The sequence below is a fragment of the Mobula hypostoma genome, chromosome 22 (assembly GCF_963921235.1).
Source record: "Mobula hypostoma chromosome 22, sMobHyp1.1, whole genome shotgun sequence".
Lineage (NCBI taxonomy): Eukaryota > Metazoa > Chordata > Chondrichthyes > Myliobatiformes > Myliobatidae > Mobula > Mobula hypostoma.
Genome location: NC_086118.1, coordinates 54,113,998 through 54,127,832, shown reverse-complemented (window position 1 = coordinate 54,127,832; position 13,835 = coordinate 54,113,998). Strand labels below are relative to the sequence as shown.

The 13,835-nt window shown below is 41.3% G+C and overlaps 1 protein-coding gene across 1 annotated transcript in view; it reads left to right on the top strand.

Moving 5' to 3' along the window:
- Positions 1-1,477: 1,477 nt before the first annotated feature.
- The window catches only part of cacng1b (calcium channel, voltage-dependent, gamma subunit 1b), a 56,268-nt gene continuing 43,910 nt past the window's right edge, over positions 1,478-13,835 (top strand). The window contains exon 1 of the mRNA XM_063030624.1: positions 1,478-1,827. Within this exon, the coding sequence (XP_062886694.1) occupies positions 1,587-1,827 (241 nt within the window). The 5' untranslated portion in view covers positions 1,478-1,586. The remainder of the gene's footprint in view (positions 1,828-13,835) is intronic.

Genomic DNA, 13,835 nt, shown 5'->3' with positions numbered 1-13,835 from the left:
TTGAATTTCAATTCCTAGGATGATAACTTCACTTCTCTGGTCTATCCACCTAACTAAAGCCCCTCATCCTTGAATTATTTTACTTAATCTCTTCTGCACTCAAATAAAGAGCCATTTCAGCCTAAGGCTATTGTCCAAATGATCAATAACACCACCACTTTTTGTGTCATTTGTAAAGTTACTAAACATACCTTCTGTCTTAGTATCACTACTGTCTATGACAAATGGTTAGACTCCAGGCACTGATCCCTGTGGGTAAAGAAGTGGCACAGGCTTCCAACAAAAACAAGTCTCCGTAATCACTCTCGGCCAAATATTAGCAAACTAATTTTGAAAACAATTTGCCAATGTTCCTTGGATCTAATGGCTTTAAACTTCTGGACCAGTCTCCCATGTACTCTCATGCTGCTTTTCTCTCTGCTTGCCTGAATAAGTTCAACTCCAACAACATCTAGGAAGCTCAAATGATCCAGGACAAAGCAGCCTGTTTGTTACCCAAACGTCTTCCCTCCACACACTGCCATCTACAAAATGAATGGCAGAACCACCCAGATATTATTTGCCAAAATAAGTAACCTCTGCCCCCAAGAACAAGGAGGGTACAAGGAAGATGGAAGCACCTTTACTTGTAGGCTGCAATCCTTAACACACATAACCCATTTTGGGAATACATTACTAATTCTTCATTGTTACTAAATTTAACTCCTGGAACTCCTACCCAACAGCACAATAGGAGTACCATCAGCAGATGGCCCATAGTAGTTCGAGAAGGTGGTTCACCACCATCCTTCTTGGGGCTAATTAGGGATGAACAATGAATATGGGTTTAGTCTGCAAAGCCAAATCTCCCCAAAAAATCGGAACTAGATAAGGCACCCCGACATCTAGACCAAATACAGTCCAAAGTTTATTACTACACCATTCGGTCTAACTGCCAGGGAACCTTCATCTGTGAGGTTGTCTCCCAATTTCCATCTCAGAGTTCTCACAACTTCCTCCTCTCATACCACAGAAACAGACTTACAGCAGAGCCACAAATCCAAACTCCATTCTGTCAGAATTAATGGGATGCCAAAAGTCATTGGGAGGTGATTAGTGGCGGAGGCACTCAAACAACCAACAAGGGCAGGTATCCAGCTATAGAGCGGCATTTAGAAACTTTATGCTTTTATAGAACATAGAACACTACAACTCAGGTACTGACCCTTCAGCCCACAATGCTGGGCCGAACCAAATACTGTAAGTTAGTAATCAAATGGCCAACTAATCCATATCCTTCCATTTCCGCGCCTTCATGTGCCTATCTAAAAGTCCCTTAAAAGTCCCCAATGTTTCTGTCTCTACCAACACCCCAGGCAGCGCATTCCAGGCACCCAGCACTCTCTGTGTAAAAAAAAATGCTCCTCCCATCTCCGTTGAAATTACCCCCACTCACCTCAAATGCATGTCTGGTATTAGACTCTGGCATTTGCTGAGGCTCTCGCTGCCAGCAGCCTGACGCGCATCAAACCGGGGGGTGGGGTCAGAGCGTGAATCCAGCAAGAAGCAGAATAGAGACGATTTCTGTTGGGGTCTTCAGCGCCAGAATGGAGGAGGATAAAGGGTGGAAGATTAAACTCACGTCCTGCTTCGTGGCCGTTGGGGTAATTTTAGCGGTGGTCGCGGTCAGCACCGATCACTGGGCTGTGCTCAGCCCCAGACTCGAAGTGTCCAATGCCACATGTGAGGAGGCACATTTTGGGCTTTGGAGACTTTGCACCAAGCGTACCTTCCTGATCACGGTAGATCCCAACGCCGAGGGCTGTGGGACCACAACTCTTCCCGGAGGTAAGGACAGCTGAATTGAACGTTGTGTGGTTGAACCGATTTGGGAATTAGCATGGGAAATAGTGCGAACTGAATAATTCCGAATGGGAATTCAGCCACTGATGTTATGGACTTCACGAATAAGGCTGGCCAGAAATATAACTTGAGGAAAGAATTTCACACACAATCTGCTTCACGAACACTGGAACACGGATGGGGGTCAGCCGAGGTTCCCGGCGGGTTTCGCTGATAAAAATTTTTAATATGGTGTCCAAACCTTTGGCTGCTTAAGAAGTTGGGACACTTGGCGGGTCCCAATTATCCAAAGAACAGAATGTTATCTTAAATTTGTTGCAATTTCCAAAATCTTAATTAATTACATTCTAATCGACAGGTTGAAAGACCCATGTAACATTGGTCAGTTTTACATTTCAAGTTGACAGTTTAATGAACATTAACAGGAGGCGGGGCCATTCCTCTACTGGGCCGCCTTGCCGATGATCCAACAGGTGCAGGAGTAGGATTACACCGAGTTTGTTTGGAGTTAAATATACAACCTTACCCTTAACTTTAATATTTCATTTTCTGCTTTGGTCCAACAGCCGTTTATTACAGGGTCTCTGCTGTTGCAACATTGCTCTGTCTCTCGAGTTTCTTTACAAAGCATTTGAACAAAATCCCACTTTATTTCATCCATCCAGATGACGAGATAACCCACAATTTCAGCAACTGTTTCTTGAAATGATCCCCGAGGTCTTACTTTGGGGTTTTATCTGAAAGTCTGGTCCAAGTGGAACCTGCTGACACCAGCCCCTAACTTTTACTAGTTCAACTTATTGGCTGTGTTTATTGCAGTTCTAGACTTGTTGCTCTTGCTCAACCTCAAGTTCTCCAAACAAACATTCCTCCAAATTAACGTAGTTGATCTTAGATTCCCATGCGTCAATTGTGGTTCGTAAATAACACAGATCCCAAGGTCATACATTCAAATCCTTTTCCAGAGACCCAGGTGCATAATTGCGTGATACTCCGGTGTTGCACTGTGGTAATGCTACAAAGCCAAAGGCCATACCTTTTGGATGCGATTCTAACGTTTGTCCTCTCTTGTAGATAAAAGGAGAGTTTATTGTATTGCTCCATGACTATCCTTTAACAATATGTGCATTCTCACATTGTTGTAAATTGGAGTTTGCAGTCACTTTCTCCACATTTCAAATGCAAATCTAATTCAAAAAACGTTTCATTTTTTTGCAAATTGTAGAAAGAACTGTTAATCAGGTTTACTCAGGGCTTTGGTAGCACAGGATCAGCAGATTTTCTAGACCAATGGACATCATGCACCAACAGACTTTTAATTTACTTTTTAAAACAGCTACACAGTGGGATCATGTATTTAGGTACAAACCTGGTAAAATACAGAGAAAGGGGGCATAGAAAGCTGGCTGAACTCAGTGAGTCAAGGACCACTGGTGGAAGCCAAGAGGCGGTTTTAGGAACTGCCCCCCCCCCCCCACCATGTGTTAAAGGGAACACAGGAACCAGGATGGCAGTGCGATAAAAGGAATGCAAATACCAGCATCCAGTGACCCAAATACCAAACCCACTGAGGTTTCTGACAATCGGATAACAGATTATCGGAAATTTGCCATTACAAATATGCAGTTCTGGCCCCTGCATTACAAGAAGCTTTGAAGAGAATATAGATGCGGTTGACCAAGATGTTGCTTGGATTAGAGTTTTAGTTATAAACTCAGATTGTTTTCTCTGGAGCTTCGGAGTCTGAGGGCGATCTGACAGAAGTAAATAAAATTATGAGAAGCTTAGATTGTACCATGGAGAGCCTTCTAAGTGGTTGCATCACAGTCTGGTATGGAGGAGCTACCGCACAGGATCAGCAAAAAGTTTTGCGGAAAATTGCAAACTCAGCCAGCTCCATAACGGGGACTGGCTTCCCTAGCATTGAGGATATCTTCTAAGGGCAATGCCTCAAAAAGGGCCCATCCATCATTAAGGGCACCCATCACCCAGGACATGCCCTCTGCCATCAAGGAGGTACAGGAACCTGAAGACACAAGCTCAACATTTTAGAAACAGCTACTTCCCCTCCACCATCAGATTTCTGAATGGATGATGAACCCATGTAAATTAGCTCACTATTTTTGTTCTCTTTTTGCACCACTTATTTAATTTATACATATAATACAATATTGTAATGTATAGTTTCTCATGTATTGCACTGCACTGCAGTCGCAAAATACAAATTTCACGACGTGATATTGATAGGCTAGACTGAATCTTTTTGCAGGAAGGAAATGTCTGGAGTGCACAGCTTTAAGGTGAGGAGGGAGAGTTTAAAAGAGATTTATGAGGCAAACTTATATATATCTACCAGGGAAATTGATGGAAGCAGATATTAATAGCACTGTTTTAGAGGCAATTTAACAGGTTCATGAATAGACAGGGAATGGAGGGATCTAGACTATATATATGTAGATAAGAATGGTTTGGAATGATACAGACAATGAGGGTGGAAGGATCTGTTTTTGCACTACTGTTTTATGTTCTATAGATTATTCCTGAAATACCAAGGTACTTGGTATTTCCTACCTCTATATGGTTTCTCGCCATACCCAAGATTTGTCTAGAAATGCTGAATTTTAATAGGAAACTTCTATTCCAATGAATATTTGAAGTCAAAATACACAATCTTCGTAGAACCAAAAGCTGTCAATTTGTTTGTCACTTTCTTAAATAATCTGAAATGTTTATCAGGTAGAATATTCTTGAACATTCTGACTAAAATTCATTAAAGAGTTGCATTTAATGCCTTCTTCATGACCTGTTGTAAAGTTCATTGTCCAGACTAAACTGAAGTGCATAGAATTATGAGAACCTACCCTGAACAGCAGTTTCAAAATTTTGTGAATAGCTTCAGGATAACTGGTAGAAGGATTAAAGGGGATTAAAGTCTGCAACTCTTGCCAATCAGATGGTGCACTATGGAAATAGAATCAAGCATGCTTGCAGAGTATTAGTTAAGGAGATCTTTCAATGCATCTTCCACTGGGTGCTGACTGCTTCATTGTCCTGCAGAGGCTTTCAATTTCTTTGCGCTCTTTTAACAGTACCAAATATATCCACATTTGTCAGTGAATTACTGGACCTCCTGTGCACTTTTCAGCCACTTCCACAAATCAAATAGTTCTTCCCAATAATCTGGCAGTGTTTTAGAATCATCAGTAAGGAAGTAAGCTTTTATTCCACAATTTTATTATTTCATTTAAATAAATGTTATCATTGTGAGTTTCAAACTTGTGTTTCCTGACTTTTATTTTAAAAGATTTTTGCTGGACTTTGGCTTACAGGTCTATTTTCTACTCCTTGAGTTGTGATTGGTGCTTTAAATGCACGAGGTCACCCTTCATCTATAATTTATCAGCTGCTGGATCTCTTGACTTGATCTCATCATCTTGGTGTTCTGTGGTAGAGAAACCATGAGTCAATGAGGTGTTAATTATTAAGAAACTACTATGGTCCAGACATTGTGTGCACTTTACAGCTCGGTTTGTTGGAAGTGATCAGGTGGTCTTGAGGTGGAACCTTCAGTGTCCCTGTGTCTTTGAGCACTTTGATATTGAGTTTCCTGTGGCAGCATTTCTGCCACCATTGCCATTTTTTTAGAATCAGGTTGGTCACTCAATTTTATACATCACAAGTACATCTTTAAGAATCCTCTTTTCAAAAGTAAATAATCCTAGTCAATGAATTCTTTCTTTTTAGCTACAACAATCCTGGCAAATAAAACCTTTCTTTCTTGGTTACAATTTTGCAATCCTGGCAACATGCTCATAAATCTATGCATTCACTTCAGGGCAATCATGTTTTTCCTGAAATTTGGTGGCTAAGTCTGTGGCCCAACTCATGTAGTATACAGTTCTGTCATAACCCAATTTACCTTATTTTTATGCCTTGAATAAAAATTCTCATATACCTTGGTTACCTGTCCTGCCATTTTCAAATGTCTGTGGACATACAATTCAATGTTTCTCTATTTCTCCACACCACTCAGCATCTTCCCATTTACTGTGTATTGTCTTTTATCTGCTCAAATGTATTGCCTCACATTTCTCTGGACTCAAGTCCATTGGTCACTTCTCTGTCCATCTAAACAGACCATTTATAGTATATCCTCCTTAAATGGTAAAAACAGCATGAGCTGTTAGAGCTAAATATTATCACAATCAATGGATCAGATCAGAGTTCTGCAGTTCTACCATGTGTAGCCATGGATAGTGGTGGACAATTACATGAGATGAGACTCTAGTAATATCTCCATCTTCAACGATGTCAGGGCCCAGCAAGTGAGTTTTAAAGAAAAGGCTGAAACATTTCCATGTTCAGGCGGGAGGAGAAGATGGCAGCATGAATCTGCGCACACAGCTCTCTGGTGAAATGATATTGTATCTGTTAAATAGGGGCCGTGGACAATTCTGATTTGATGGAGACAGACGTGAAAGCACAGAGGAACATCTGGAGAAATTTCTGAAATGCCAGTTCGCTGCCACTGCCATTGTGCAATCGAGAATCTCCAGAGGGAAGGCCCCAGAATCCCCGGCTTTGCCAGCTGCTGGCGACCGAGGCTGAGGTCAAAGCGTTCGGATAGAGATTGTGCTTGGTACTCAGTGCCGGAGGGCTGATCAGAGCTCAAAGTTTTCAGATGACTCTGAGTCATACCGTGGTCAGGCATGGGAGGGAGAGTTTTCTTCCTTCTCCCGTCTGCGTGAGATGTGGGACTTCCGAGAGACTTTGAACTTTTTTACTGTACCATGGCCTGTTCTTCATCAAGTTATGGTATTGTTGCACTGTTGTAACTATATATTATAATTATGTGGTTTTTGTTAGTTTTTCAGTCTTGGTCTGTCCTGTGTTTCTGTGATATCACACCAGAGGAATACTGTATCATTTCTTAACGGATGCATTACTAAATGACAATAAAAGAGGACTGCGTGTCCTCATAATCGAATCTAATACTAATTTAATACCATGGCTACATGTTTCGATCAGAGCTTGGGAAAAATGTAGCAATTGACATCTCCTGCACCTCAGATATTTTCCATCAAAGTTCAAGAACAAGCTGGAACACTCTCCATTTGCCTAGATAAATTCAACTTTACAACATTTAATAAACTCAACACATTCCAGGAGAAAATAGCCTGTTTGATTAACATCTCACTCACCACCCTAAACATTCATACTTCCCACCACTAAAGTTCAAAGTACACATATGTCATCATATACAAGCCTGAGATTTATTTTCTTGTGGGCATACTCAATAAGTCTACAGAATAATAACTATAACAGAATTAACGAAAGACTGCCCAACCAGGGCATCCAACCAGAACGCAAAAGACAACAAACTGTGCAAATACAAAAAGAAAGAAATAATAATAATAAATATATAAACAATAAATAATGAGAACATGAGAAGAAGGGTCCTTGAAAGTGAGTCCATTGGTTGTGGGAACATTTCAATGATGGGGTAAGTGAAGCTGAGTGAAGTTATCTCCTTTGATTAAAGAGCCTGATGGTTGAGGGGTAATAAATGTTCCTGAACCTGGTGATGTGAGTCCTGAGGCTCTTGTACCTTTCTCCTGATGGCTGCAGCAAGAAGAGACCATGTCCTGGGTGGTGGGGGTCCCTGATGATGGATGCTGCTTTCCTGCGATAGCATTTCATGTAGATGTGCTCAATGGTAGGGAGAATTTTACCCATGATGAACTGGGATGTATCCATTACTTTTTGCAGGAGTGGCTGTGACAAAATGCACCTCCCTTGGTTCCCAATGCCACTCTAACAGCACTTCCCAAAGTCACTCACCGCAAAGGAGGACCAGAACAGCAGATTCATGAAAACACCCCAACTGGGGGGTTTCCTCCAGATGCAGCCAGCCCTGAGACACCAGTCAAGGTGATTTGATTCCAAACAATTGGTTTATTGATCATTACTGAATGTCTGTCTAGGGTGCTTCCTGCTCCCTTCCCTCTCCCCCTTTTCTCAACCATGATTCCCCTCTCCCTGTCCCCTTCCCACTCTCCGTCCACAATAAAGTCCCATTTCAGAATTAGGTTGATCATCACCCACATATGTCATAACTTTTGATATTTTTTTGTGGCAGCAATACAGCACCCTAGCTAAATATATTGCCTAAGACTTTTGCACAGTACTGTACCTTCACTGGAAGGACTGAAGTGGTTCATGAAAATGACTCCACCATCTTCGCAAAGGCAACAAGTACCAGTGATGCCCAGATCCTGAAAAGGAAAACAAAAATGCTGAATGCTTTCCTCATTTTTGCCAATCTGTAGCTGGCTATTGTACTACGTGTGTGAAGTGATGCAGGCATACACAGTGAATTATAGGACCCTGTGGAATTCTGAGGAATAAGAAGTTGGCATGTAGGTTCATGGATCCTTAAAGGGGGAAGTACAGAGAGATAAAATAGTGAAGAAGATGCACAGGATACTACCCTTCATTAGCTGGGGCCTTGGGTATAAGAGCAAGGAGGTATGGTACAGCATTATAAAATATTTTTAGACTGCAAATGAAGTTTACGTGCATTTCTGATCACCACAGTTTAGGAGGCACACAACTGCACTGAAGAAGATAAACAAGATGTCACCTTAATGGAGAGACTGGGCTTGTTTTCTTTGCAGTGGAAAAGGCTGAGATGGACATGAGTTGGGTATACAAAATTATGTGAGGCATTGTAAGGAAAGAGTTAAAAGTGATTCCTACTTGGAATATACTCAAATAAAGTGATAGTTTGAAAGACAAAATGGTGTCAGCTTGGAATGTGATAACAGTCAATAAGGAGGAAAACAGGCCAATGCTTTGTCTCTATTTTGAATGCACCTGGTTAAGATTAGATACTGGTGGAGAATGTTTGCCTCCTTACACACCTGCCATCTCTATTTTTAAGTTATGTGTGTCTAGGCTGAAGGCAAAAGATAGGGACTCCAATCTGGATGAATGGTACCACAATAACATCTCACTCAATGTCCGCACAATCAAAGAGCTGATTATTGACTACAGGAGGAGGAAACTGGAAGTCCATGAGCCAGTCCTCATTAGGAGACCAGAGGTGGAGAGGGTCAGCAACTTTAGATTCCTCAGTGTTAACATTTCAGATTACCTGTCCTGGTTCCAGCATGTAAGTGCCATTACAAAGAAGGCATAACAACACTTCTACTTTCTTAGGAGTTAATGCAGATTCAGCATGTCATCTAAAATCTCGACAAACTTCTATAGATGTGCTGTGGAGAGTATACTGATAGTTTGCATCATGGCCTGGTATAGGACACCAATGCCCTTGAACAGAAAAGCCAACAAAAAGTAGTGAATACTATCCCCATCACTGAGCACATTTACAAGGAGTGTTGCCACTGCCAAGGAAGCAGCATTCGTCTCCAAAGACCCCCACCATCCAGGCTATGCTCTCTTTGCCCTGCCGTTATCAGGAAGGAGTTACAGGAGCCTCAAGTTGCACACCACCAGATTGAGAAACAGCTATTACCCCTCAACCAACAGGCTCTTGAATCAGAGGTGATAACTACACTCACCCCAATACTGTACAATCTACGGATAACCTATAAACCCACGTTTAAGGATTCCATAACCCATGTTCTTGATATTTATTGCTTCTTTGTTTATTATTATTACTACTGTGACGGGGTCCTGAATTACCCCTATGAACTGTGCTCATTTACCCCTATTAACTGTGCTTTTGAAAAGAGAGAGAGAGAGAGAGAGAGTTATTTAACATCGATATCTTGTTTTGAAGAGAGAGAGAGAGAGACAAAGACTAACTGTTGGACTGTCCCTTTAAGGCACTGGAAGTAACTTTTGGATTTCTGCTGAGTTGGGGAGAGAGAGATAGCACTGAGCAGCTCGTAAGTTGCTATGGTAACCGAGGGTGGTTATTTGATGGACACTCGATGTTATGATTTTTCAGCAGCGTGTTGATACTCCCCAAGGACATGACATGCTTGTACATTTCTTACACAGACAAAGGAAGGAGGAGTTATTTTAATGACAGTTGGTATCCTGTACGGTGAGATAAATAGGAGGACAGATGATATAGACCTCAGATACACGTTTTGGACACTGAATGAGCTTTGTTGTGCCTGCAGAAAAAGTGGGTTTTTGGAGGATCGATCAGGCAGATCGATCAGTGGCTCTTGCAGTGAAAAGAAAAGGCAGTGACTGGTGGGGAGTTGTCCATGTGTCCACCCTCGCCTGGGTTGATAGCTCCACCACAGAAAACTGGTTCCCTTTGTTGTGGTCACAGTCGGTGACTTTTAAAGGATTTTGGAGGACATCGAGAAGATCGACGGCGTCAGCTCACCTGAAGACTCAAATCTCTCCCTCTCTCTATCTTCCATCACTACTCAACTCAATACCATGAACTGAACTGAACTTTACTCATCATCGTAAGACTGTATCTTTTTACCCCTAGACTTGAAGAAGCTTGGTTTTCATATATATTCCACACTAACTTATATATAATCATTGCTAACCTGTTTGATTTATCTACATTTATATTACTGTATTGCGTAGTTACTAATAAATATTATTAGTTAATAGCAATACTGGACTCCAGAATGTTTTCTATTTCTGCTGGTTCTTTAAATCCGTCACGGGGTACGTGACACTACTTTTTTTCTCTTTTTTGTATTTGCAGTTTGTTGTCTTTTGCACATGGATTGTTCATCCATATTCATTATGTGTGTTTTCTTTGATTCAATTGTGTTTTGTTTTGTATTTACTGTGAATTCCAACAAGAAAATGAATCTCAGGGTAGTATATGGTGACGTATATGTACCTTGATAATAAATTTACTTTGAAGCTCTGACAGGAGAGAGGGAGAGATTGTCCAATAAAGTGATTTCTTGTGGCCTTCAGCATGGACTGTATATAGTCATCCTTTGTTTAAAAAAACTTTGTCCCATTGAATGAGAAAACAACACAATAAAGATTTTAAAATATTTTCATTACATGAAATAGGGTAGATATCAGTAAACTTTTCCTCATCACACAGATGTTAAATATTGAGGACAGATGTTCACAGGGCATTGCAGAAGGCAATTTTTCATTTGTAGAGTGATTGGAATCTGGAATGCATTGCACGAGTGTGTGATGAAAGCAGGTACTCTCACATTTCAGAAGTTTCTAGAAGAACACTTGAAATGTCAAAGCATAGATAGTGCGAACCAATGGCTGGTAAATGGGATTGTTGCAGAAGAGTAACTGATGCTCAGCATGGATATGGTGGACTTTAGGATCCTGCAGTATTTAACAACTCTGTTATGCAGAAAAGTTTCCTGCTACATACTGTTGCATGCCTCATTCCTGTGGTCAAAGGTGATTTAAAAAATGATAGACAGAGCCTGTACAATTCAAAAGGCATCCATGAAACAAGAACCCCATAGAATGAATGTAAGAAACATCAAAGACCCCCTCCATCCCCAGTGTTTACTCTAATATGTTAGCATATTCACTAAGTGACCTCTTTATTAGGTAAATGTACATCTGTTCATTAATGCAAATATCTAATCAGCCAATCATGTGGCCTAACTCAATGCATAAATGCATGCAGACATAGACAAAAGGTTCAGTCTTTGTTCTGACCAAACATTAGAATGGAGAAGAAATGTGATCCAAGTGACTTTGACTGGAATGATTGTTGTTTCCAGACAGGGTGGTTTGTGTAGCTCAGAAGCTTAAAAGTTCAAAGTAAATTTGTTATCAAAGTACTCATGTCGCCATATACTCCCCAAGATTCATTTTCTTGTGGATGTTCACATCAAATACAAAAACACACAATAAAATCAGTGAAAAATCACACAGAACAAAAATGAACAACCAATATGCAAAAGACAACAAACTGTGACAATTTTAAAAATAGAAAACATTAATAACTATTAATAATATGAGATTGTAGAGACCTTGAAGGTGAGTCTATAGATTGCGGAATTCATTCAGTGTTGGGGTGAATGAAGCTAAGTGAAGTTATCTCCTCTGGTTCAAGAGCCTGATGGCTGAAGGGTAATAACTGGTGAGCTCCTGGGATTTTCACACACAACAGTCTCTGGAGTTTTTTTTTCTGGCCTCCTCTACTGTCGCAATGAAGCCACACTCAGGTTGGAGGAACAACACCTAGTGTTCCGTCTGGGTATCCTCTGGCCTGATAGCATGAACATCGATTTCTCAAACCTCTGGTAGTGCCCCATCCCCATCACCATTTGCATCTCTCAAGTTATCACCTCCCCCGGTGCTCCTCTCTCTTAACTTTCTTCCATGGCCTTCTGTCCTCTCCTATCAGATTCCGCCTTCTCCAGCCCGGTTTCTCTTTCAGCAATCAACTTCCCAGATCTTTACTCTACCCGCCCCCCCACCCCCTGGTTTCTCTATCACTTTGTGATTCTTCCTCCCCTCCCCAACTTTCTTTCTCTGACTCCTCATCTTATTTTTTTTCCTGTCCCGATGAAGGGTCTCAGCCTGAAACGTCGACTACGGTATACTCTTTTCCATAGATGCTGCCTGGCCTGCTGAATTCCTCCAGCATTTTGGGTGTGTAACTTGGAGTTCCAGCATCTGCAGATTTTCCTTTGTTTCTGAGGAAACTCTTGACATTCTTAAATTCAAATGTAGTCTCACAACCATGTGTTTCACTTTAAACAGCTCTCTGAATATTGATGAAACAACCCTCCACTGTGTCATTCTAATTCCTGTGTTCAAAAAGATGTCTTCTGTTCTTGGCCACTGGTTATTATGAGTCCCCTAAAATTCACTAATTTTGTGCATCGTTGTATACCTTGTTATTTCATTTTAGTATGATAAAACATAAGTTTATAAGTACTTGAACATCAAAGGTGCAGTATGAATGTCTGTGCCAAACACAGACAGAAGCATAGTCAAGAGCACTAAGGATAAATCAAAATCTTCATCCCTCAGTTCTATTCCATATTTAGATTTGAAAGTGAAATGTTAATGTGCTCACTTGCCTTTGAGTTCATTTATGCTTGCAAAATATATTCATGTTCCAAGTGGGAATCCCAGATTCCCACTTGGAATCCCAGAAGAGAAGAACATTATTTTTATAATCACTCTTTTTATCAATGTCTTCCCTGAAGGATTTGAGTTTACCAGGAACTGACACTTGCACACATGGCTTTGCCAAATGGGTATTCTTGGCAAAATGGTCTCACCTTTCACCTAACAACACACATCAAAGTTGCTGGTGAACGCAGCAGGCCAGGCAGCATCTCTAGGAAGAGGTACAGTTGATGTTTCAGGCCGAGATCATTCGTCAGGACTAGACGAAGGTGACTCACCTTTCACCTGCCAGCCTGTACTCCTTTCCCCTCCCCCACCTTCTTACTCTGGCTTCTGCTCCCCTACTTTCCAATCCTGATGAAGGATCTTCAATGTTGACTGTTTATTCCCATCCATATCTGCTGCCTGACTTGCTGAGTTCCTCCAGTATTTTGCAGTGTGTTAATCACCTGCCTACATGTTTATCCGAATCATTTACTTGTATATTATATATATCTCAAAAAGAACAGATATCCTGTATTGATCTCTGCATAATACCACAGATAACTGGCCTGCAGTCAGAATAACACAACTTCATCACTACCCTCTGTCTTCTATGGTTAATCCAATTTCAGAATCCAAACTACCAAGAGTCTGTGTATCTGTCACAATGGGGGAGCATTGGGAACAGACCCAAATGCAAGGCACAGACACTGAAGTTCTCGGAACAGGACTTGAGTAGAGTAGGGACATGACAGGATACAGACAAGGAGCAGGGACAAGAATGCAGACTTGGGCTAGGACATGGACTAGACAGGGAACCTGGACAAGGAACTATGAACTAGGAACCTGGACTTGGGAAAGCGGGACCAGGACTAGTAGCCATGAACTAGGAGCCTGAGCTTGGACTCCGAGCCAGAGACTAGACAAGGACC